General features: G+C 37.8%; 1 protein-coding gene across 2 annotated transcripts; it reads left to right on the top strand.

The window, feature by feature from the left end:
* Nucleotides 1–1,746: 1,746 nt before the first annotated feature.
* LOC135220879 (endochitinase-like) lies at nt 1,747–22,773 on the top strand. 2 transcript variants are annotated; one of them, XM_064258486.1, is made up of 10 exons: nt 1,747–1,904; nt 15,311–15,551; nt 16,191–16,356; nt 16,623–16,722; nt 18,430–18,552; nt 19,318–19,441; nt 19,835–20,029; nt 20,599–20,680; nt 20,816–21,261; nt 21,747–22,773. In XM_064258486.1, the coding sequence occupies exons 2-10, from the start codon at nt 15,312–15,314 to the stop codon at nt 21,870–21,872; spliced, it is 1,602 nt and encodes a 533-aa protein (XP_064114556.1). In that variant the 5' UTR covers nt 1,747–1,904; nt 15,311; the 3' UTR covers nt 21,873–22,773. The 2 variants fall into 2 exon arrangements, with proteins under 2 accessions (XP_064114556.1, XP_064114555.1); XM_064258485.1 differs by having other exon boundaries at nt 1,767–1,950.
* The last annotated feature ends 74 nt before the right edge of the window (nt 22,774–22,847 follow it).

The raw sequence follows: 22,847 nt of genomic DNA on the forward strand, positions 1-22,847 counted from the left end.
TATATGCTATATACAATTTATATTATTCTTTAACATGAAATACTTTCCCATTGTAAGGGGTGGCTTCAAATAAAAAAAAGCACCATAACGGCCTTATACCTAAATATATCTTTCATCATATTCTGTATTAGAAGATGCTACCCCTCAGATTCTAAGCTGGTATTTTTGGATGAAGTTCCTAGCTCCATGTAACCTCTCCAGCAGCCAAGTATAACATTCACTGCCCACGTCAGCTGGGACACAAGGGAGTTTTCAAGTTCATGTCCTCCTGAAATGTTGTTGAACTTAGAATTCAGTCAGTGCCCAGTCGGGAAAGTTGTGGGGCAATATTAACTGCACTTTGTGGAAAGGGCACTGTCTAGGAGCAATAGCAGTCTAGCTCACAGTTTTCATCAGGTTTTCATTTTGACTACTCTGTTCTTTAGTGACAATTCTAATCCACAATACTCTTCATGAAGGGTTTAACACTGATCCAAGATGTCATGGTGTTTGCATTGGTTGCCTTGAATCTTCGATTCAAATTCAAGTTGGTGAACTCATCTCATATTGGCTTACTAGAACATTGAAGATTTTGCCTGGAATAGCCGGAAAACAAATTAGATGTGTTCTAGAAGTTTTTTTTTTTATCTGTATTCTGTTCCCCTTTTAGCTTTCACGGTGTCCATCTTGTTGATAGCTTGCTCATCCCCAAGATGTCAGCAAAAGTTTAGCCAGCGCTGGTACACATGATGTCCACTTATCTATTGCATTGTACAACCAAACGACTGTCACCCTAAACCATAAAATGAATGACAGCTCCTTGTTAGCTGGTTGTTGATGTTTTTGGATGTCAACAAGATGCCGTCGGTGCACCTCATTCGGTGCAGTGTAGGCATTACTTAAGGTTCTTTGTAGCGTCTCTTCGGCCCCTAGCTGCAACTAATTTCACTCCTTTTACTGTACCTCCGTTCATATTCTCCTTCTTCCATCTTACTGTCCACCCTCTCCTAACAATTGTTTCATAGTGCAACTGCAAGGTTTTCCTCCTGTAACTCCTTTCAAACCTTTTAATGTCAATTTCCGTTTCAGCGCTGAACGGCCTTAGTTACCCAGTGCTTGGCATAATGCCAAATATCTATATAAATCAAATCAAATCAAGTCAACAAGATGCCACCTTCGTGCTGACTCCGCCTTGCTTGAATTCAGCCGACTTCTTGCACAGCGACTTAAAGAGAGCTTCCAGGAATGGGTTGACCATCCAATTCATGGATTTTCTAGTTCCCTGTATAAAATATAAGGTCTATATCACTCTGACCTTACTGAAAGTCGGATCCAAATTCTTTTGCTTGACGGTCACGTGTCTTAGCCACCAGACCATGTGACTATGTGTTTGTGTATACAAGAGTAAATGAAAACCAGAACTGTTGAGATATATTTAACCCAGACATATATACACATTTGAATGTTCAATCGATTCCCAGCACACACAAGTAAAGGATTATCAAATAGAATTAATTTTAAAAATCAACAATGTTAACTTTAAATTAAACGTCCCTCCCTTAACCCAACCTTTTCCTCCCCATCCATGGCTACCTCCAAATGTTCAATCTCTGGGACTAACACACCCATTCTGTACCGGCTTTGGGATCTCCCCTACCCCTACTCCCAAGACCCACCACACCCTAAGTTCCCCAACCTGTCAGACCTAGTCTCCTGCATGGGAGCATTCACCAGGGGAGTACCTGAGTGTCCTACGCTGCTCTCTCATCTTCGTAGTAGCAGGGGCTGTCGGTCTCGACCTTCACTTCCCTTGCAACCGGCCGAGGGAGCACACGTTCGTCCCCGGCCTCCTCCAGTGCTGCCTCCTGTTGCCGGAAGGACAAGACTCCGCTGATAGTGCCTTGTTCTCACGTTCCTTTCTTCAGGTAGCTTCTTCGGTTGCCTCCACCATCCATTCTCTCCCGTCGGAAGGCATGTTTTTATTCGTTGGAGTTTTCTCCCATTTTTAATTTCTAATATGTTTCCTCTGTATCTTATAGTGTGAATAGTTTTATCATTGTTGTAGCTTTTAGTATGACTGAATATTAACATACATGCAGTCGATGTTCCACGCTTTTTAAAACCATTTTAACGAAATCTCTAAAGGGGAAAAGTTTTGAAAGAGTCCAACCATTTTTTTTTCTTTTTTTTTTTTTTTTGGGGGGGGGGTTTTTTTTTTTTTGGGAGGGGGGCGGGCGGTTTTCTTTGAGATATACTGCTTATAGGTTGTGTGGGGGGGGGGGGGTAGAGTGCATTAGCTTAGGCTACGTGTTGACGTATCGCTTAAATGTCAACGCATTGCATTCAGCAAGGATATATTTTGTCTTATTGAAAACAATTACGCAAGAAGACGAAATCAACAAAAGAAATCGCATTCACTCAGAGGTTGTTCATTTATCTATAATACATCTTGATTATCTGAGCAAGATATTTTGCACAGGAAACCAGTAACAATTATGCATTGATAATATATTTCAACTATCAGTTTGCTTCCACGGAGAACGTACGAGACGGGTAAATGACCCTTGTAGATTACTTTGTTCATTTATAATACCTTCATTTATTTACCTTAAAAAAAGGAAGATCTCTTATTTCGCAGTTTTAAAACTCCATAAACTTCACTTTGCCGAAAGTATTTAATCAAGAGGAAACAAGGTTCGCTGTTGAGAAGTATTTTATGTTATTCTGCAACCGCAAAAAAAAAGCCCGTTACTTGCCTCAGGCAATAAGATTAAAACTGAATAAAAAGCAGCTATATTCGGTGGTTTCTGAAATGGGAAATCATGAGTGCATTTGTATTTAAAAGTGATATTCTTTTACACTCAGTTTTGAAATATGTGCATGAATCTCTAATGTGAGTTGACGGGAATTCATAAAATAATGTATGACTGTTATGCATATAGTACAGCACTGTATGATATTACAAGTTAGCCTTCGATCCTGAATTGCAACTATTGGGCAGGTCAACACACCTTGCAACCGGGACACTGAAGTTCTTGATGACCCACACTCAAGCGCAGAGTAACTGATTTTTTTTTTTTTTAGTATTCTATTCAACATGATGCTCGCATCTGGTTATCACACTATAACGTCCGTAGGATGTTAACAGGCGAATCCTTTTTAAGAGCAAGAATCAGAGCTGGCATGAAAAAAGTAATTATGTTTTGGCATAAAAATGAAAGACGGAAGGAGTGAACGAATGCTCAACTTTTTCTTGTGGTCCTCTGAATAACATAACTAATTCTCTCTCTCTCTCTCTCTCTCTCTCTCTCTCTCTCTCTCTCTCTCTCGCGCGCGCACATACACGTAGTCAATGCTTTCCCTTGTGGTTATGGAAATCGTCTGTAGCACAAGTCTGTGGTCAAAACAGGTTGGAAAGTCGGGAAAGCGCGAAGTACGACAATACAGAAGTACTAAAGATTTGTTTCCTTTCGTTCATCATGTGATTATATATATCATATATGTATATATATATATATATATATATATATTATGTATGTTTATATACATATATATTATATATATGTATATACATATAAAAAATCTACAGTACGTCTTTGATAACACTATTATGTTCTTCCATTCTCACATGGTCAAAGAAATCTGCGAACTACGACAGAAATTGGTACCTTCGATTCTGCCAGTGACCTTAAAGTGTTATTTTTGTCTCTTATACACTGTAGTTTAGTCCTTCTGTCTGTTTCCTTTTACAGCAAGAGTTGCAGCATTGCCTAATAATAATAATAATAATAATAATAATAATAATAATATATATATATATATATGTGTGTGTGTGTGTATGTATATACATATACAAAATACATATTATCTTTAATAACAGAGTTAATCAAAACGATTTTCAAAAATGTTAGCAATGCTGCAACTTTTGCTGTAAAAGGAAACAGACAGAAGGACTAAACTACAGCATATAAGAGAACTAACAAAGAAAACCATCTTTGAGTAAACAATAAAATTATTGGGTTTGTTTAATATACTTATTGTTTTACTTTTATTTTCATCGCTGTCCGATTCAACACATACAACAAATTTTTAACACCGTACCACCTGAAGTTAACCTGGCAACAGTAGCAAAAACTATTACATCAAAAGCAAAAACAGTGACGTCAGCGATAACAGTGGATAAGAACTTTGGTTAGTTACGGTGCGTCGGACATTTCTGTGCCGTCGTGTTTTGTGCTTTGAGTTGAGACAGCAAAACATCGGTAATGAAGCAAACACTTAATCCTTCTCCCTTACACTCTCTCTTTAACCGATCAGTTGAGTGTGCATTAGAACAGCCCATTATAATAAGATTAATTCTGCTAGATAAGCGAGCTAGCCTTCAATCAGTTTCATAAAAAATTCTACCTCCAAAGGAAATAACTAATGTTACGGCAGGAAATGACGTCGCTGCGCCATAAAGGAGCTCCTTCGAGCGTGGCTACATAAAGTAAAAAGGGAAATGAATTCCCTTCTTTGTCTTTCCGCGACTTTCTCTCTCGACAGGAGTGTGGATAGTTTTTTCTATAGGGCCGTGCGAGTTCTCTTTTTTTTCTGTTCTTTTTTCGTTTTCACTCAAATAACTCTTATTTCTTTCATTATTTGTCTCTCTATTTAATTTACTTTGGTCGTGACGAATTAAATTTCCACCCTATTTTATTACTGTGAAATTTATAATTGTCCTTTTTTTTTTAAATAATTCTTCTTTTTTGGTTGTGTCATTGTCGTCCTATAAAAGCCTAGCTCTATGTCGACTACGTACGTCAGTAAATGATGAATCATTCCCCCTTTTTTTTCTCTTCAGATATTTGATTTGCTTTGTTACTAACTGAAATTTGCACATGTCACAGTGGCAAATTCGCGAGATGTATACTAGTATTACACCAGCCCCGGTTTTTTTGGCCGTACCCATAAGTTAAGTTAGGTTAGGTTGGGTTGGGTTGGTTTAGTTGAAGAAAACATTGTACAGGTTAATTTGGGTGTGGGAAACATAATGAGATTATTCCCAAGAAGATTTTAAAGCCAGTTTTCAAGAAATGGCGTCCCGCTTGTTCAGGGAAGGTTCGGTACTTGTTTACAGTTTGGGAATATGTGTCCTGATGCTGCCATGTTTGCTGCGGATGTTTTCATGGGGAGTCACTCACTCTATTTGTTACGCGTCTATGATTCAGGTCACTTGATGCCAACTGTCATTACGAGTCCATTTCACAATCTAATGGGTGTTCCGTTTGATGGGTTGCCAGACCTTTATCCTTTTTACGGGACTATTTATACGTTACAAAAGCGAAGTTAACATAACATAGGTTAGTCTAATATGTGAGCTTCATTAAAAGAAAATACACTCAAGTATGATTATGTTTATGTAAACTCACTATACACAAGCATGCGTTCATAAGTTAAAAAAAAATACATGTACACCTGTTGCACTTCAACAGAGGCATCATCGCTAACAGGAAGTAGAGAGCATACAGCTTTTTGAGTAATAATTTTTTTATTTATTTGTTTATCTATTTATGGCTCAGCAATTGATTCAGTATCACTGATTTGATTCATACCTTTATGCTATAGCCTTTTCTTCATTAGTGTCATATGAAGAGCACGGCCTCCCTTCATACTAGATGATTAGTTATTTTATTAGTCATTTCTCCACTCCACCAACTACAGTGATATATACAAATATCCAAAAGATTTATTGTAGAAGAAAAAAATAAATCTACTCCATTTGCGTTCATACAAGTAGAAGACCGGAGAAGCAGGCAGATGTGATAGCTTTTAACACCAGGAAACTGATAAATGGGACGTTCATGGCAAATAAAGACAGCATCAGTGCAAACGGATAAAATCAAATACAGAAAGTTTTGAATGACTGGGTGGAAAGAACCGTATACTTCCATTGTTAGTTTACCTGGCCTTAGTACTTTATTTATATATTTATTTATTTATTCATTCATTCGTTGTCGGTAATGTTAATTTTGTCAGTTGTCATAATTATATGGAAGTTTTTCCATGTTTGAATAATAACTTAGCCAGGTGAACCAATTGTGGAAACGCTATTCACATAAAAGGAATAAACGAAAAGGGGTTTGAAACTCTACGGACGAATTCTTCCCAGTTACTACACGGTATTTTTATGCTCAACAGTAATAAATAAGGAAGCCTTTTGAGCACAAATTAAATCTTGTTACACACCTGCACTATAACTCAGTTGGAAGTATATTAAAAAAATTTAAGCGATTTTTGTAGTATTTTATTGACATATGTGTATACATATGTATGTATGTATAACATTTTGGAAGGGTTGCCAGGAGGAATGAATGGAATACAAGAGGTATCAGAGAGGAGGGTCTCAACACTAAGGAAGCGAGAGCTTGCTGTCATTGTCATGTAATAAAGAGGTGAACAGTGCAGTGTGTGTGTATGGTAGTTTGGTAAGCTGCTGATGAACCTTCTGCGTAGTTGTAAGAAGAGGATGATGTTACATTTCATCTACCACTTTCTCAGGAACCACCAGTTGGTAGGAGGAACGGATTGATACACACACACACACACACACACACACACACACACACACACACTATATATATATATATATATATATATATACATATATATATCTAGATCTATGGTCACTTTTTCTCAGATACATATGCAATTGTAATAGCCACAATGCCCTCATAACTTCTTGAAATCTTTGCTCTTTTTTGGATACGCTTGTCACTACAAAGGCCTGAAGATCCAAGTTCAAAGAATTTGAAGAAGAAATCATGATGTAACCTGGGTTTCGTTTCCCAGGACCGGACATCACAATTTCTTCTTCAAATTTCTTTGAACTTGGATTTCTTCGACTTTGTAGTGGACAAGCGTATCCAAAAAGAGCAAAGATTTCAAGAAGTTAGGAGGGCATTGTGGCTATTACAATTGCATATATATAGTATATATATATATATATATATATATATATATATATATATATATATATCTATATATATATGATATATATATAAAACATTTGGTTCTTTGACTAGATGAGGCCGGTGTTTAGATGGGTGACATTCTACTAGAAACCATATCTTACAACAGTAGTAGCTTAGAATCAGAAGAATTACATTTCTCAAGGCTATCCCCACTAACAGGAAACTGATCTATAGGTTCTCCTAAAATACCGGTAAATTTGAAAACTTGACGACAAGCGCTGGCCTACTCACACGTCTATCAACAATTCAAATCGTAGAATTGTAAATGATCGCCATTTCAAAAATGTTTATTCTGTACTTGAATGTTATATAATTATGTCTCGGCAAAGCTCTTTAACGAAACAGGTGACCCAACGCAAGGCCGAATACAGTCACCCTCTCCTTCCACATTCGGTGGCAGGCACAGTTCGCGCACATAACAGTTTACGCCTCATGAAAAATGCATAACCCCGTGAAATGCAGGTGTGTTGTTGGATAACTGCTATGATGTACTGTGTCTTCCAGTAGCCGTTTGAATTCTGCGTTGAAGAAGTATTTGTTGAGATTTTTCAGTAACTGGTATTTATTTTCTAACGATAAATGCAATAACGTTTGAACTTCTATAGACAACTGAAAGCTTTTTGGTACAGTCTGTTACAGTTTCTTTGAAAACAATTCATTTCATGTTTTTCTTAACTTCTTTTAAATTGTTTCAACCTTATTTCATACACCGTAATCACAAATCAGTACTTGGTTCTTTGTTAGTAGACGTTTTCTTTGATAGGGTATTTATCATTAACCTGATTTGGTTCTCTGTTGATTGCATTCCATTATCTTAATAATTCTTATGACTGTTTTGTTCATGCGTCGCAAGTTTTGAACGAGATATATTTCTTGTAGGGCCGATCATTTTTCTTTGTCTCAGATGGAATTTTAGGTTCTTGAATCGATATTTAGTTTTTTCTTCTTTTATGAATAAAAGAAAATGTATTCATCTTCCTTTGTACTCAAACTCAGTAACGCCTCTTGTCCCAATCATCATTAACAAACATAAACCGTAGATTAAGCAACCACGAATAAAATATAGTGCTCTCGTAAATTTTTAATAGGAATATTTGCATTAATAACCAATTAAGAGTCAACATGATCACACCTAAACTATGCATCCTAACCGACAGTTCAGCGAAGCCTGTTAAAAGGATGATGACTGGGACTTAGTACCCAGCAACTTTTACGTCATCTAGATGTAGATTAAAGTCAACTTCTACATAAGATAGAACTGACCTTCCTATGTTGCTACATTATATAGCTACAATAACATTTATCTGTGAGCATGTCTCCGTCTTTGTATTTATCCAAAAACTAAAGGTTTCGTTGGATACTTTTCGTTTTTTTTTTTTTTTTTTTTTTTTTTTTTTGTTTTTTTTTTTTTGCAGTCCTTACCATCATCAGAAGAAAACGCTCTATTTGTAAAAACAACAGCCCTTTCTGGAAAATAACTTCATTTAACATATCTCTCAGAAATTGCCAGTACATAATGTAATTTGAAAAATAAGAACCGAAAGTCTCAATCAATCGATCAATGACTGTATAATATATATATATATATATATATATAATATATATATATATATATATATATATATGTATATATATAATATATATATATATATATATATATATAATATTATATATATGTGTGTGTGTGTGTGTGTGTGTGGGTGTGTGTGTGTGTATGTTTGCCAAATTACATTTCGTCTAATTTCCATCAGGTTCATTTCTAGTTTCCAACAAGTTCACTGGCATACAATGTCATTTGACGTAATTAGCAATGTAATAAATCCCGTTCATCCTCAGATCATAATAGGTACGTTGCCCACATGAAGCCGTTATGCCAGAGTACAGAACCAGTTCAAATTATTAACGGCAAAGTAAACGAGGCGTTCATTTAGTCGGATAATTATTATTTAACCGGAAGATGTGCGGTGACGAGACGCATCCGAATGACATTCAAAGCTACTACTACGGGTTATTGAACCGAACTCGCGACACAACCTCCACCTGGGTTCAGTTATCGCTCGTGCCTTATTTGCCAGCGGTCATGTTTACTTGGCCCTGATGATGAGGTGAGTTTGCCGCAGAACGGGTTCCAGTTGAACGACCTTTTTTATTCAGCGTTGACTTCCTCAGGACCGTTCTGCCATCCCGTCCTTCTCCCTTCCTCCCTCCCTCTCCCTTCCTCCCTCTTGTCCACTTTTCTTCGTCCTCTTCTTCTTCCTCCTCTTACCTCTGTTCATTCTCACACTAATAATGACCGGAGTCGAACTTGCTTTCAGACTTCCAAGTTAATGATACGGTGATGATAAAAATATATTTAAGAGCCGTGGGTTAAACCGTTTTGTTGGTTAACTTCTTCGCTTTAGAGCTTCCATCGTCACTTGAAACTGACAGTCATCATGATAGGGTGCGAGTATAAGTCAACTTTTACTCGACAGTAAATAAAATCAGTCTTGGAATACAGACATGGCTGTGTGTGTGTGTGTGCTGTGTTGTGTCTGTGTGTGTATGTGTGTGCGCGCGCGCGATAGCTATAACCGGTGACATATGAAAGAGTAATTTATAAATTACGTATGAGAATCGGCGATTATGTAACAGCCGACACCATGATGGTAGACCTTAAAATAAAAGTTTGTGTACCTTAGTAGCGTATGCATGTTGTCAGTTTATAATCAATGGAAGACTGGATTACTATTAGCATGGTAGTTTGTTGATTTCCGCTCAAATGCAGCTAATCGTTTGTTATATTATATTTGCAGTCTTATACGAATCATACATTTACGAAGTAGTAGCAGAACCTGAAACTAGAAATTAAATCGCAATCATGCGTCTTCTTATCCACATTTCGTCTAAATAGGTGGACTACTGTGAAGACCGGTGGTGTGTTTATAATACATATTGTGGAGAAAAATTCAAGTGCTGCCGGCTAAACTCTAGGTACCGTTCGGTCTTGAACAAATAGCAATCCTGTAATTGCCCCGTAGGACGATCTTGCATAAGCTGCTCTGGGATGATTTAAATTCCGTCAGTGGGTGGCGATGGACTCCATCTGTGGTTTTTGCTTTTACCTCTTTAAAACCGTTTTGTTAGGTGAAAAGCAAACTAGCTTACATAGTAAATTCTTACTTAATACTGTATAGGATTGTTGCAATTTTAAAGACTGTTATTTTATGGTCTTTTCTTTTATATAGTTTGTATTCGTAGCATATACGTATGTAATGCTTAAGGGGTATTCCCTAAGAGTATTCGAGAGCGCTTTACACATAAAGAAACGTAGAAGGGAAACTTGGAGACTCAAGGGAAGTCCTAGTATTCTTGGCAAGGAAAAATCAATTAATTGAGGCTTACCTATTATGATCGGAAAAAGATAACACAGAATTGAGTTTGTTTAAATGATGCTGAAATTTATACAAAATTTGCTTTTGTACTTATATGAATAAAAATAAAAACTTTCTGGAGAGGAAACTGTTGTTGATTACTTTCAATTCTTCAAGAGAAGAAGTAGAGAAAGAAGAAAGTCTTAGAGAGAAGAAGATGTAGAGAAAGAAGGAATTCTTAGAGGGAAGAAGTAGAGAAAAAAGAAATTCTTAGAGAGAAGAAGAAGAAGTAGAGAAAGAAGGAAATCTTAGAGGGAAGAAGTAGAGAAAGAAGTAGAGAAAGAAGAAATTCTTAGAGAAGAAGTAGTAGAGAAAGAAGACGACTTTGACCAAGAGGCTTCTTTGGTGAATGATCTGTATCAACCCTTTTACGGACGGTCTATGACCTTCGTCTTACGGTCCCTCGTGCAGTAGACCAGGCTGTCTACTCCTCCTTGCCCAGATCTTCTGGGGCAACGCCCTCTGCCCCACTTTTCAAGTTGCCAAGAATGCTGTAGCAGAAGCAGCAGCAGCAGGTTTCCTGGGCCCTTTGCCTTCTTGCCATAAAGGTTTTTCATGGCACCCTCCCTCCCCTCCCCACACCCCCCCCCCCCTCCAACACCCTCCTCCCTTCCCAGAACTCTCCCTCTTTTTTATTTTTTAGGGACTATGAAGACACCTCGCATCCTACTTAATGGATGTACTGGTAGTATTGATGAGGTCGGTCCCCAAGTATAGGCGAAGAAAGGAAAGCTTCTTAAAAATGCAGATATTTTTGATGACGTAAGCAGCGAATTGCACATCTGGTTGTTAATCGGCTGTCGTTGTCGTAGCTGTAGTGAAGAGAAAGAGAGAGAGAGAAATTTTAAAGTGAAGGATCAGTAATCTATCAAAATGTACGTTGAAGACATCTCAATGAGTTCACTTGTCGCTCTCTCGGTCAGTCCACCTCACTGTACAGATATATATATAAAGCCTCTAGCGAACGAGCGAGAAATGTGCTGGCCTTCCTGTTATTCTGTTCTATCACCGGGTTGACAACGCCCGGCGGTCTTTCTTTCTCCCTACGTTCATTCTGCATTGCGAAGGGTATGAATGGTACTAAATGGTCATAAGATCTCACTAACAACTTTCAAATAATACCGTAATTCACCTTTTATACGACTTTAAGCTGTTGAATTAATATATCCAGAATTAACAGAAAGCTCTGTAATCGTAAAAAAAATTAAAGAAATGAAAAAGATGTTTTTCACTTTTTAAATTGATGTTTAGTGTATCAGGAATGTCACATGCATGCGCATACATTCTTGTGCGTTTCTTTTTATTTTTTGCCTATTGCTATTCTTTATAACGAGCACGCGCTCTTAAAAGATTAACTCAATTTACCACAAATTTGCTGAGCCAATTTCATGAGTATTCTTATATGAATGATAGGACGAATAGAGAAAAAAAAACTTTATATGAATACCGGGAATTAGTAAGAGAAAACATTTAATAATACTCAGCTGTCAATAAATGAATAACCAATTTTATTAAATTTATTTACTCTTCCATTTATTTACTCAGTGTATGCCTCTTAGCTTTGCAAGGATTTATTTAAATATTAACAAAAGGAAGTGTACCCGAGGGTACCCTTATGCGACGGAACTCAAAACCATTGCGTGGAGAATTGTATGTGGTATTATTTGTATTGCACTATTGTTGTTTGTTCACCTCTCTCTCTCTCTCTCTCTCTCTCTCTCTCTCTCTCTCTCTCTCTCTCTCTCTCTCTCTCTTCTGAATATTTTTTATTAGGAAATTGGCTCCCAAGGTGAAGATCCCAGGAGATAGGAACGTCTATTATGCGGTCGTCACCTGACCAAAGTCAACTAATACCGCGCATAAGGTGGCCCATCTGCCACCAATAGCAGACTAGAAAGAAACTCCAGTCAGTTAATTAAGCAAGACGTACATGAAAGGTGGATATGTCGAGGGAGCGCAGCGCTCAGGAAGCTTCTTAACTTAAAGAATGCCGAGAAAATCTTCAGACATCTAAATTCAAGTCCAAACTGACCCCTCCTCGATGCGAGGGCCGAGCACAGGAGCTTCTGCCTACCGGGCAGAGTTGAGGCTCCACGTTGGAGCGGTTTGTCGGGACTGGTTACGGTTTGCTTGGTTAGGAGATTGGTTATCTTTTTTTTTTTTTGGTGAGTTGTTAAATATTTCTTGAAGTTACTGGTAATTTTCATACGGCATACTAGAATTTCAAGAATTAATATCCCTTATAGCACATGCTTGGTGGATATATCAATTGTTTCATACTGTTAAAGATTAAAAGCCAAATAAATTTAGATATATATACATGATTTACTCAACTTTTTATACTGGAACTGCTCGTATTGCTGCAGCGCAAATAAAAGGAATAAAAAATAACGCAAATATGAATCTTAATTGTAAAGGCAGCACCAGCCTTCTTTGAGCAAAGTGTAACCTACCTAATTCTATCCAGCAAGAACAAAAATGACAAGACCGTTGCTTAAGGGTGGGTTTGATAATGTCATATAAAGGAGACCGCACTTATCGAACCAGGAATTTCCGAGTGTAATAGTACACTGGCCAACAGATCGATTAACGAAGAGAAAAATAGTCAAACGAATATCTGAAGTGCAAGCAAAGAGACTTAAAGAGAGTAAATACGCAAAGGAAGTTTACTAACAGAAAAACATGCATGAAAATGCAGGGAGAGGAAAGAAGTTAAATAAGACGTCATCAGACGGCCAGTTCAGTTGCTATTAATATTTCATTTCAGAATCATTAGATGTAAAACCCCTCTAATACTCGTGCTTTCGTAGAACAGAAAGGGAGAAGTCAATATTTTTAACTTACGATCTAATTCTGTTTTTTCCAACTTGTATGCTCTGCTGCTAAGGGAGATGTATGAAAATCAGATAGACTGCCGGATTGTTGAATGAGTAGACTCGAAATGTGTATACAATTTACACAAACTCAACAACGTTTGGGAGTTGTGTACCTGTCCCATTATTAGTAACAAATAAACGACGTAACAGGGAGTGCGAAAACCAGCTCCTCTTCGTAGCGGCTGTGAACTAATCTGGCCTGGTACCTCATGCACCACGATTGGCACATAATTCATCACAAAAATGGTAAAACGCCGCAATAGGCAGCATCATGACGATGATAAGCACGAATAGAGTAGTTATGTGGATCAAATCTCTACAGAACTATGAACCCAAAATTACGGTATGTTTGTAAGACAGAATAAAAATACGGCATTCTTAAGATCAAAGACGTCTTTGTTTCTCCTTACTTCATCGTAAATCGTAACTTTTGTGTATAACTTTTTTATTTATGAGAAAGAGATATACTTTGTCCAGAGAAGTATTATTGTATTCCGATAACTCCTGCTGTCTTCCTTAGAAAAGGAAGAAAAGAAACAAATATCACTCACTGGGTCACTTTCTCCTATTTCCAATCGGAACGTGAATGTTTTTAGGACATTGTCTCAATAATAATAATAATAATAATAATAATAATAATAATATGGTAATGAATAAACATATTTCCCATGTAAGTGCACATATACAACACGAATAACCTACTTAGGTACGTTGTTGGGAGAGAGAGAGAGAGAGAGAGAGAGAGAGAGAGAGAGAGAGAGAGAGAGATCCTTTAACAGTTATCAGAAAGGGGTGAAAAGATCAAGACGTCTTGTGCCAGGATGACTACTCTTCTCCACAAGCGCATCTCCGCAAATGCTGCCCCACTTGGCACTCATTCCTCTGGCAACGGTGTCACCGCAAACGTATGCTGTGTACAGTTTCTCGGTTACCTACATAGCTCCGTCTGTCTGTCTAGAATGCAGAGCCAATATGACAATTCTCTCTCTCTCTCTCTCTCTCTATGGTGGGACGGGGGGCTATTCGAGGAGGCAGAAAGCAATTGCCGATTCAGCATAAAACAGTGACAATATTGTTGCGCATCAAAACTGGGAGGAAATATATAAAAATATTGTTTTTTCATTTTTTAATTTTATTGCTGTGAGTCTAAAACAATCTTATTTAATGTTTTTCCTCAGAGGAAAATACCGGGACAAAAGTGATCGCAGACAGCACATCGCCTTTTGCACGTAGCCTCATTCTCCAAGTGTGTAGTACACTACATGCGTTTTCACGCTTCTCGTGATATGACCATCTACAAAATTACATTTACAGATAAATAGGTGAATGGATAAGTAAATACATAAATAAATAAATAGGCTACAGCTGTCCGTAGATATGACAGCCACCAGAGACGATTGCCTTGTTGAAAAGTCTCTATTCATGAGTCTTGCGAAAATGTCATCCCAAACCAAAGATTGTCTCTAGAGATGATCGTCCCCAGAGTAATTGCCTCCAGGAAAAGAATGAATGGAAAATTAGCATCCTTGAGAAAACCTCTAGAAATTATTTTCCCAACTAAAATTTCCTTCCTTGGTGAATATCTTTAGAGATTACCTTCTCTAGAGCTGATGTTCCTCAAAATCATCATCACGGGAGACGATCGTCTTCCGAGATGTTCATCTCAACACTTTTTTTTCATTTCAACGCACAGAGATTTCCTGGCGGTCTTTTTACATATGACTCGCTACTGCGAATTTTGTAATATATTTTGCATGTTATTTGTACATAGATGTTTACATTGATTATTTTTAGGACGCGCTTTGATGAAAGAAAAATACATGTAATATATATATTATATATATATTATTATTTTATATATATATAATATTTATATCTATATATATATATACATATATATATATATATATATGGCATATATATGTGTGTATGTGTGTGTGTGTGTGTGGGGCAGAAAATCTCTATCCTTTTTTGCACGTGCCGATTCCTCTAAAACATGCCCCAAAACTCATATATGTAACTTTTGCAGGATGGGTCGTCTTGTATGGCTGAGCCTGGCAGTTCTGGCCATCTCGGCTGCGGTCACCGTAGCCGTGATGAAGGACCGGAAGGCCAGAATCGTGTGTTACTTTTCCAACTGGGCCATTTACCGCGAGGGCCTCGGTAAATACACCATCGATGACATCCCCGGTGACAAATGCACCCACATTGTGTATTCCTTCATCGGTGTCTCTAATGTGACGTGGGAGGTCCTAGTGCTGGATCCTGAGGTAAACTGTTTAGTCCTTCAAACTCTGTAGAAGGCCCCCTGTGCTACTCGTACTAGCCCTTTCAATGGCTTACGTCTCACTGCTTGGGCTAGCTCTACTAACCCACTGAAAAGTTTTTGATTATATATTGCTTTCTTCATAACATGCATTTTTTTCCTTTATTTGCGTAGAACAACATACTAGCCTCAATGGTCCGTAGTGATTAATTTCACTCCAGTTTTCTCATAAGGTCTCATAAGGATGAGGTTTGCAATTCTCCATAGTACTAATAGGATAATGTTATCCTGAAACTGAGTGTTCCAAGGGTGAAGGGTGTTTTACGTAAAGATAATTCAGCGAACAAAAGTAGAGTTTTATGTTCTAGGCACATTGTCACTTGAAGATATCGTAGAAAATTAAGCCTAATTTTTTACGAATAGTAATTATCAATCTTTTCAGACCCTCCTAGTACCATTAAACAGCAATAAGTCAAACAAAGCAATTAAAATCCTTTGAAAGTTAATGGTAATTTCCTTTAAAATATGAAGTTCATTGCCTTCAATATTTACTCTATAATTTTTTCATTTTTTTTACATATGGGATCTTAGACATCACGAAATTATAATGTGTTTGTCACTGACGCCTCCTTAATTCGCGCAGGTGGATGTGGAAAAGAATGGCTTCAAAAATTTTACAGCACTCAGGGAGAAATGGCCCCACCTACAAACAATGTTGGCCATCGGAGGCTGGGGCGAAGGAGGCAAAAAATACTCCCAGATGGCCGGAGTACCAGCACGAAGGGCTTCCTTAATCAACAGTGTTGTGCGTAAGTGACTACTGAGTACTAGAAGGTCTTTATCGAAGACAAATCTTGTTTACAGCACTCATGTAACGTCATAATTCTGTGTCAGAAAGAAAGAGTTACTCGTTCTGTATTCTAGTAAGAAGAAACCTAAGGCGATAATAATTTCCAGTTTCATGAGGTGAAGTAATACTGCGTACACTCATAATGAACTTTAAGCCACTGTACAATACGCTTTGTTGATATACAGTTTTTTGCTTTGCTCCCAATTCTGTCTGTCTCCTTTTCAGAATACATGCATCAGTACGGCTTCGACGGTTTTGATCTCGACTGGGAGTATCCTGGGGCAGCTGACAGAGGCGGTACTTTTAAAGACAAAGACAACTTCATGTAAGATAACCTTGGTTCTGCTGTGCTTTCAAAAAAGATAAGTTTAAGTGAGATCACTTACATATGGTGCACATCCTGGCAATCTCCTATACTGCTAACGAAACAGGCCTGGCGAAAATACCATAACCACCAAAGAAGTCAGATACTAAGTCTCAGAAACTTTGACGTCAGACAAATATATTAGGGACTTGATTTTATTTTATTCAAAGTGCCGTATCCATCAACAGAACAGGGATTTTACAGTTTCAAAGAAACTAACAAAATGTGAACGGCCTCTGGGTTTTAACCTCACTTTTCCATGAATTTATTCTAACTTAGTTCTTGAAGATGCAACACTTTCACACTCGTTCTCATGAGATTAGTTATTATGAGATTTATCTATGACGAGACAAAGCGCAGAAATTAGATTTATCTTTGAACGAGAAATTAGTGTAATTTGAAACTGTGGTAAGAAAGACACGGTACATACATAAAAAAAGGGCGAATATGGTAAGATATAGACATATGGAGTTCGTTTTTAAGGGCTATTTAAGGAATAACTTTAGGGCTTGCAGAGGGGGAGGGGTAACTTCTGGTGACAGAGCTTATTTACCCTTTTTCTCCTGCATAAGAGATCACTGGTATGACCTCTACAAACTGAAGGTGCGACGATCGCTGGTGCTGCAAGGATATCTTCGTCCTTAATGACGATGTTGCAGCTCTGCAACGGGTACGAAGTAGGTCTTGAATAGATTATATGTCGCACCACCGACGAATAGTGGGAGGAACGACATTATCAGAGATGAATCGCGATCACCCAGCACTGGATAGTGCAAGACTCCCACAACAGTATGGCAAATGGAATTTTTGGGGTTCCTCTATCACACCACTTGCCCACATTGTTTGCCTTCGGGGAAAGTAAGACGGGAAATATGGCCTCCATTGAGATATTAGTCAGTATATATGTTATGTACCGCAGTCACTCCAACACATGCAGAGGTGTCTTGAGACAACGAGCTAGACCTGCTTCCTCATTCAGCAAAAATAAAATAATGATAAATAAATGAAAATAAGATAAAATAAAATAACAGTAAGGAGGTCTACTTGCGGAGATTACTTTGGGAGACCATAAAGAGTTAGGGAAATCACCTCCCTGGGAATAGATAGTGTCTTGTGGACATGTGTACTTGTCAAACATCTTTAATCAAGCAGACAGGTATGTGGTGTAAAGGTGAGATACCAGGGGAAGAATAGGCATGATATAAATAAAGGTGGAGACAGAAATATGCGAAAGGAAAAATAAAAAAATAGAAATGGGGCAAGGAATGGGTCTGCCTACAACCAGTGCAATCGGCTGGATTCTAACGGAATCCTTTATTTGATTGCCAAGACCTCGTGTTTCTGTAAAATATCTGAATGACAAAAAATAAATAAATAAAAAACAGTGTTCAATTCGTTCATTTTTATCAAGACATTCAATCTGCTCTACAGTTATTATTTTTATATTGCCTGGGAAAACTTTACATCACGGATGTGTACGTCAGGCTTCAAAACAAATTTTTACATTCGTACACATATTAATGGTCTCTCTCCCTCTCATTTATTCAGAATTTTTATGATTATCATAATTTTCCATACTGACGTGAAAATGAGGCCCGGTGAAGTGACTGATAGATTAATGGACCACTTTCCACAACCTGTAAAAAATATCCTTCCACGTTCTTCCAGGGATTTCGTGAATGAATTAAGAGCAGCGTTCGACAAGGAGGGCAAGAACTGGGAGATCTCGATGGCTGTACCCGTCGCCAAATTCAGACTGCAGGAGGGTTACCACGTACAGGAGCTCTGCAAGTAAGTCTTATGGGACCTTGTGATTTTTTTTCTTAACCTTTCACTTCTCTTCAATCATTCATGAATAATTACAAAAACACAATTTGTTTCTGTATTATGCATTTTTAATATTGATTTCTTCATGCATTTATATTCTCATTACTAAACATTTTTCTTCATACGTCAAATTGTTATAATTTACGTTGATATATTCCTAAAGCATTTTTCCAAAACGTTAATGGTTTTATATAACTCAGCTTTCATAAATTCGTGAACTTTTTATACATTCATTCGTTACTTTGCTCTCTCTTTCACCGTTGCACCTGCATAGTTTTTTGTATGCACATTTAAACATTAATCCCCATCCCACTCTCTATTCTGTTTCCTTTCATTGCGAATAATATAATGGTTAATAAGCAATCCTGAAATGTCTGTTACCGGAGTACTTTTAAAGCGTTATAACCGTTGAGGTATACAGTTGCCTCGGCTATGAGGTGCGCTCACCACACGAGCAGCAGTGCTCGTCAGTCATAGCAAAAAATAGAACAAATATCCTCATTATCACTTGAAAGACATAACTTTCTGTGGTTTTTGTTCTGTTACAAACGTGTGTATTTCTAATACTTTTCTCTTGCCTCAATGAAAATTTGAGAGTGGATCTGCCAGACTCTCTTCAATTGCAATGCAGTATTTCTTCATGCAAAACCCGCGCCCCTTTTCTCTCGCTCAACTATGTAGACGGGCTCCGTTTTATTTCCACTTTTTCAATATCTTTTCCTTCATCAGCCAATTAGATGCCATCCACGTTATGACTTACGATCTGCGAGGAAACTGGGCTGGATTTGCGGATGTTCACTCGCCTCTTTACAAAAGGCCTTTTGATCAGTGGGCGTACGAGAAGCTCAATGTGGTGAGTTCCTTTTCTTCTGTTTAACAAAACACACACTAAAATAACATTTATCAGACAGACACGCACGTAAGTGCACACAGTCACACACTAATATACAAACAACTAGTAAACGTATGTCATTTGTAGAAGCTCGTACGCTTGTCCATCAGTGTGTAGAATGATTATGAGAAGTTGATCTGGAAAATATTCAGATGGGGGTCTACTCATCTTTTGCATGTTGGTCACTGCAGACAAAAAGAAAAAAAAACAATTCTAAGATTTATTCACTTCATTTTCTGTCAGGCTTTCATTTAAATGGACACTATTCTCACTTATAATATGTTTCATTCATTAAGCAACCAATTTGTTTGACTCTCTTTGTTTATGCTGACATACGTCTGTTCCCACTTTCAGCAAGACGGCCTACAACTCTGGGTTGACCTGGGTTGCCCGAAAGACAAGCTGATCGTCGGAGTGCCGTTCTACGGCCGCACCTACACTTTGGGAAGTAAAGATGTCAATGATCTCCGCGCTCCGGTGAAGAAGTGGGAGGGAGGTGGTAAGCCCGGTCCTTACACGGGAGCCAAGGGCTTCATGGCCTACTACGAGGTAAAGGGGCTTAATGTTTGATGAGAACTTTCTTTCACTGGATAACTTTTACTGCATTTATTATATTTGACTTGGCCCACCGTTATTATTTGATGAACCGTCATTTATGTGAAGTATAATGCACGAGCCTATTGAAAACTCCTACACAAAACGTTCAGTAACTTTTCCAACAAAACAAAACAAAGGTCTTATACTCGAATCACGATTGACAGCAGTTCTTCATCCATCCTTGTGATAAATAACGGAGATCCTATAATAATAATAATGAAGTTTCGATTATTCATCATTACGCTTCATATAGAATGAAGACGGTCCTTCTATATTAAGGCAAATGAGTGTTCTCTGTTAAAACTCATTCCTTCACAAAAAGTTGTCGCCGGTTCTTTCTGGACAGTCAAAGATCAAATTGATTCAGCCGAGTTCCTAAATAAGAGATTAATTTGATTACGCATTTTTTCACCTTTCTTTGCACATTACACAGGCATTGTAAATGTTTAAGTCTTCTCGTTTCTAATTCGCTGCTGTATTATTTATCTTTCCATATTTTCAAATATTTCTGTCTCTCTTAGATCTGTCCTCTAGTAGGTGACCCAGAGTCCGGGTGGACAAAGAAGTTCGATGACATCGGCAAGTGCCCTTATACTTACAGTGGTACGTATAGACAGTGCATTCAAAATATGAAATAATGGATTTTTTATGGGAAAACTACTAGTAGAAACGTCGCATAATGTACGTTAAGCATGACTTTTTTTTATTGCTAACGTATGTGTGTATGTATTTCTGCAGGAGACCAATGGGTCGGTTACGAAGATGTCGAAAGTTTGAAGATCAAGATGGAATTCATCATTGGCAATGGCTACGGGGGTGCCATGACTTGGGCTATTGACATGGACGACTTCCACGGCACTTGCGGCATAGTCAATCCCCTTATCGAAGTTCTCTACGATTACATGAAGGATTACACCGTCCCAACACCGCCCCCAACAACGACCACACCCAAGGTCACATGGTGGAAGCCATGGAGCAGTAGTACCAGCACGACCCCTATGATGAAGCAAGAGACAACAACCAAACCGTCAAAACCAGCCGAACCAGTTATCGGGCCTGAAGAAGGTGGGGTACCAGAGCAAGAAGAAGTTATTGTTCCTCCATTTTATCCAGAATCTCCCTTCCCAGGCGGGAGAGCTAACTGTGCCCAGCAGGAATATTACCCACATGCGGAATGTTCAAAGGTAAAAACACATTTTTGAGATTATTCGTCATGAGCTAGACGTTTACTTTCACTGAAAGAGCAACTTTGTAGCATCTTGGATTAGCACCTTTGACTTGACAGACTTGGTATGATGATATACAGATGCTTATTCATGAAAGAGAAATTGAGATAGGCATTACGCTGATAAAATTAAGATGTCAAAGACGAGATGACATTTTTCACTGCAATCTCTCATTTCCGTTAGTATTTGGTGACTCCAATAAAATAAAATACGAGTTATTTAAAAAACCTAAAAGATTCATGGGACGTATGATTTCAGGTTATCATCTATTCACCTCCTAAAAAATAACTTTCCTTAGTATTTCGTCGAATTCCAGGTGTAGACCCTCTCTTATAAAATTAGATTTTTTCATCCTTTAGAATTAAGTTTGCAAAAGCTGCACTTATTGACTGTCACTGTGTGAAAGCATTCGCTAAACAAATTTTTTTTCTTTTCTTTGACAGTATTACTGGTGCGTCCATGGAGAACCTAAGGAATTCTCCTGCAAAAAAGGCACTGTATGGGACCAAAGCACTAAGATTTGCAATTGGCCACGCGTGGTTAACCGAAGTGATTGCAGCTACAGTTAATCAATGAAGAGAGGTTGCGATGACTAGCTCTTAAGGTTATCCAGGTCTAGCACACAGTTTTATCTAAACCGTAATATTCATTCAGATAAACTGAATTGCTGACCATTAAGGCCTCTACATTATGAAACTCATGATTACCGTAGGCACCCTGCCTTTTGTAGTTTTGATGCGGTTATGTACTCTATAATCGTTGGTGCTTCTAGATCCAGTAATATAGATTCACACTTATTTCTCCCGTTTGTGCTAGATAAGTCATCTAGCCACCATTTAGCATTAAACACAATGGAAGGCTTTGCTGAAGTAAGAAAATATTTTATTGCATTCATGTGTTAACCATGACCAAGCTTCGTTGGATACGGTCGAGTAAATTGTGTTTGTTGGTGGGAATTTATAGACAGTAAGACTTTAATTCTTGAGATTGTCATTTTCTTCTAAGAACTACTCATTAAGTACTATTTGCTTATAATATGATTTGGGCTAAGATTATTTATGTAAGTACTACCCCTAACATCGCCTACAGAAGACCGTGGCTCAGATATTATAGTTGAAGACTTTATTGTCATGTATTTATTTATTGTTTTAGATATTTCCTAATACCGTCATATAGAAGTCTGCCTTTTTGCGCAGAATGCCTCGAATTCAGCGAAAATAAAGGGTACCTAAATTGTCAGGATAACCAGGCATGACGCTGACGAGAATCAAGATGAGATCGAAGCACGCGAGTTGGGAACCGTTAAATACCCCTTACAATTTCACCTAACTCGACTCAACGGTAATGGACAAAAATGCTTAGAATCTGCTTCGTTATTTATTGTTTATTTATTGTCGACAGTTTCTGAATCAATTTTCTACACGAACTGTGAAGACGTTTTGTTTCAAATGAATATACGTTTTTACACGCTCTGGTATTTCATTTTCCAAAACTTCTGGTGTGGTGAAGTATCCACTCATGTATATGTATATGTATATATATAT

The sequence above is a fragment of the Macrobrachium nipponense genome, chromosome 2 (assembly GCF_015104395.2).
Source record: "Macrobrachium nipponense isolate FS-2020 chromosome 2, ASM1510439v2, whole genome shotgun sequence".
NCBI classification, from domain to species: Eukaryota; Metazoa; Arthropoda; class Malacostraca; order Decapoda; family Palaemonidae; genus Macrobrachium; species Macrobrachium nipponense.

Coding starts and splice junctions, on each gene's coding strand:
- LOC135220879 (XM_064258486.1), top strand. CDS start 15,312: ATGGGTCGTCTTGTATGGCTGAGCCTGGCAGTTCTGGCCATCTCGGCT. Junction 15,552..16,190: donor TCCTAGTGCTGGATCCTGAG/GTAAACTGTTTA, acceptor TAATTCGCGCAG/GTGGATGTGGAAAAGAATGG. Junction 18,553..19,317: donor CACGTACAGGAGCTCTGCAA/GTAAGTCTTATG, acceptor TTCCTTCATCAG/CCAATTAGATGCCATCCACG.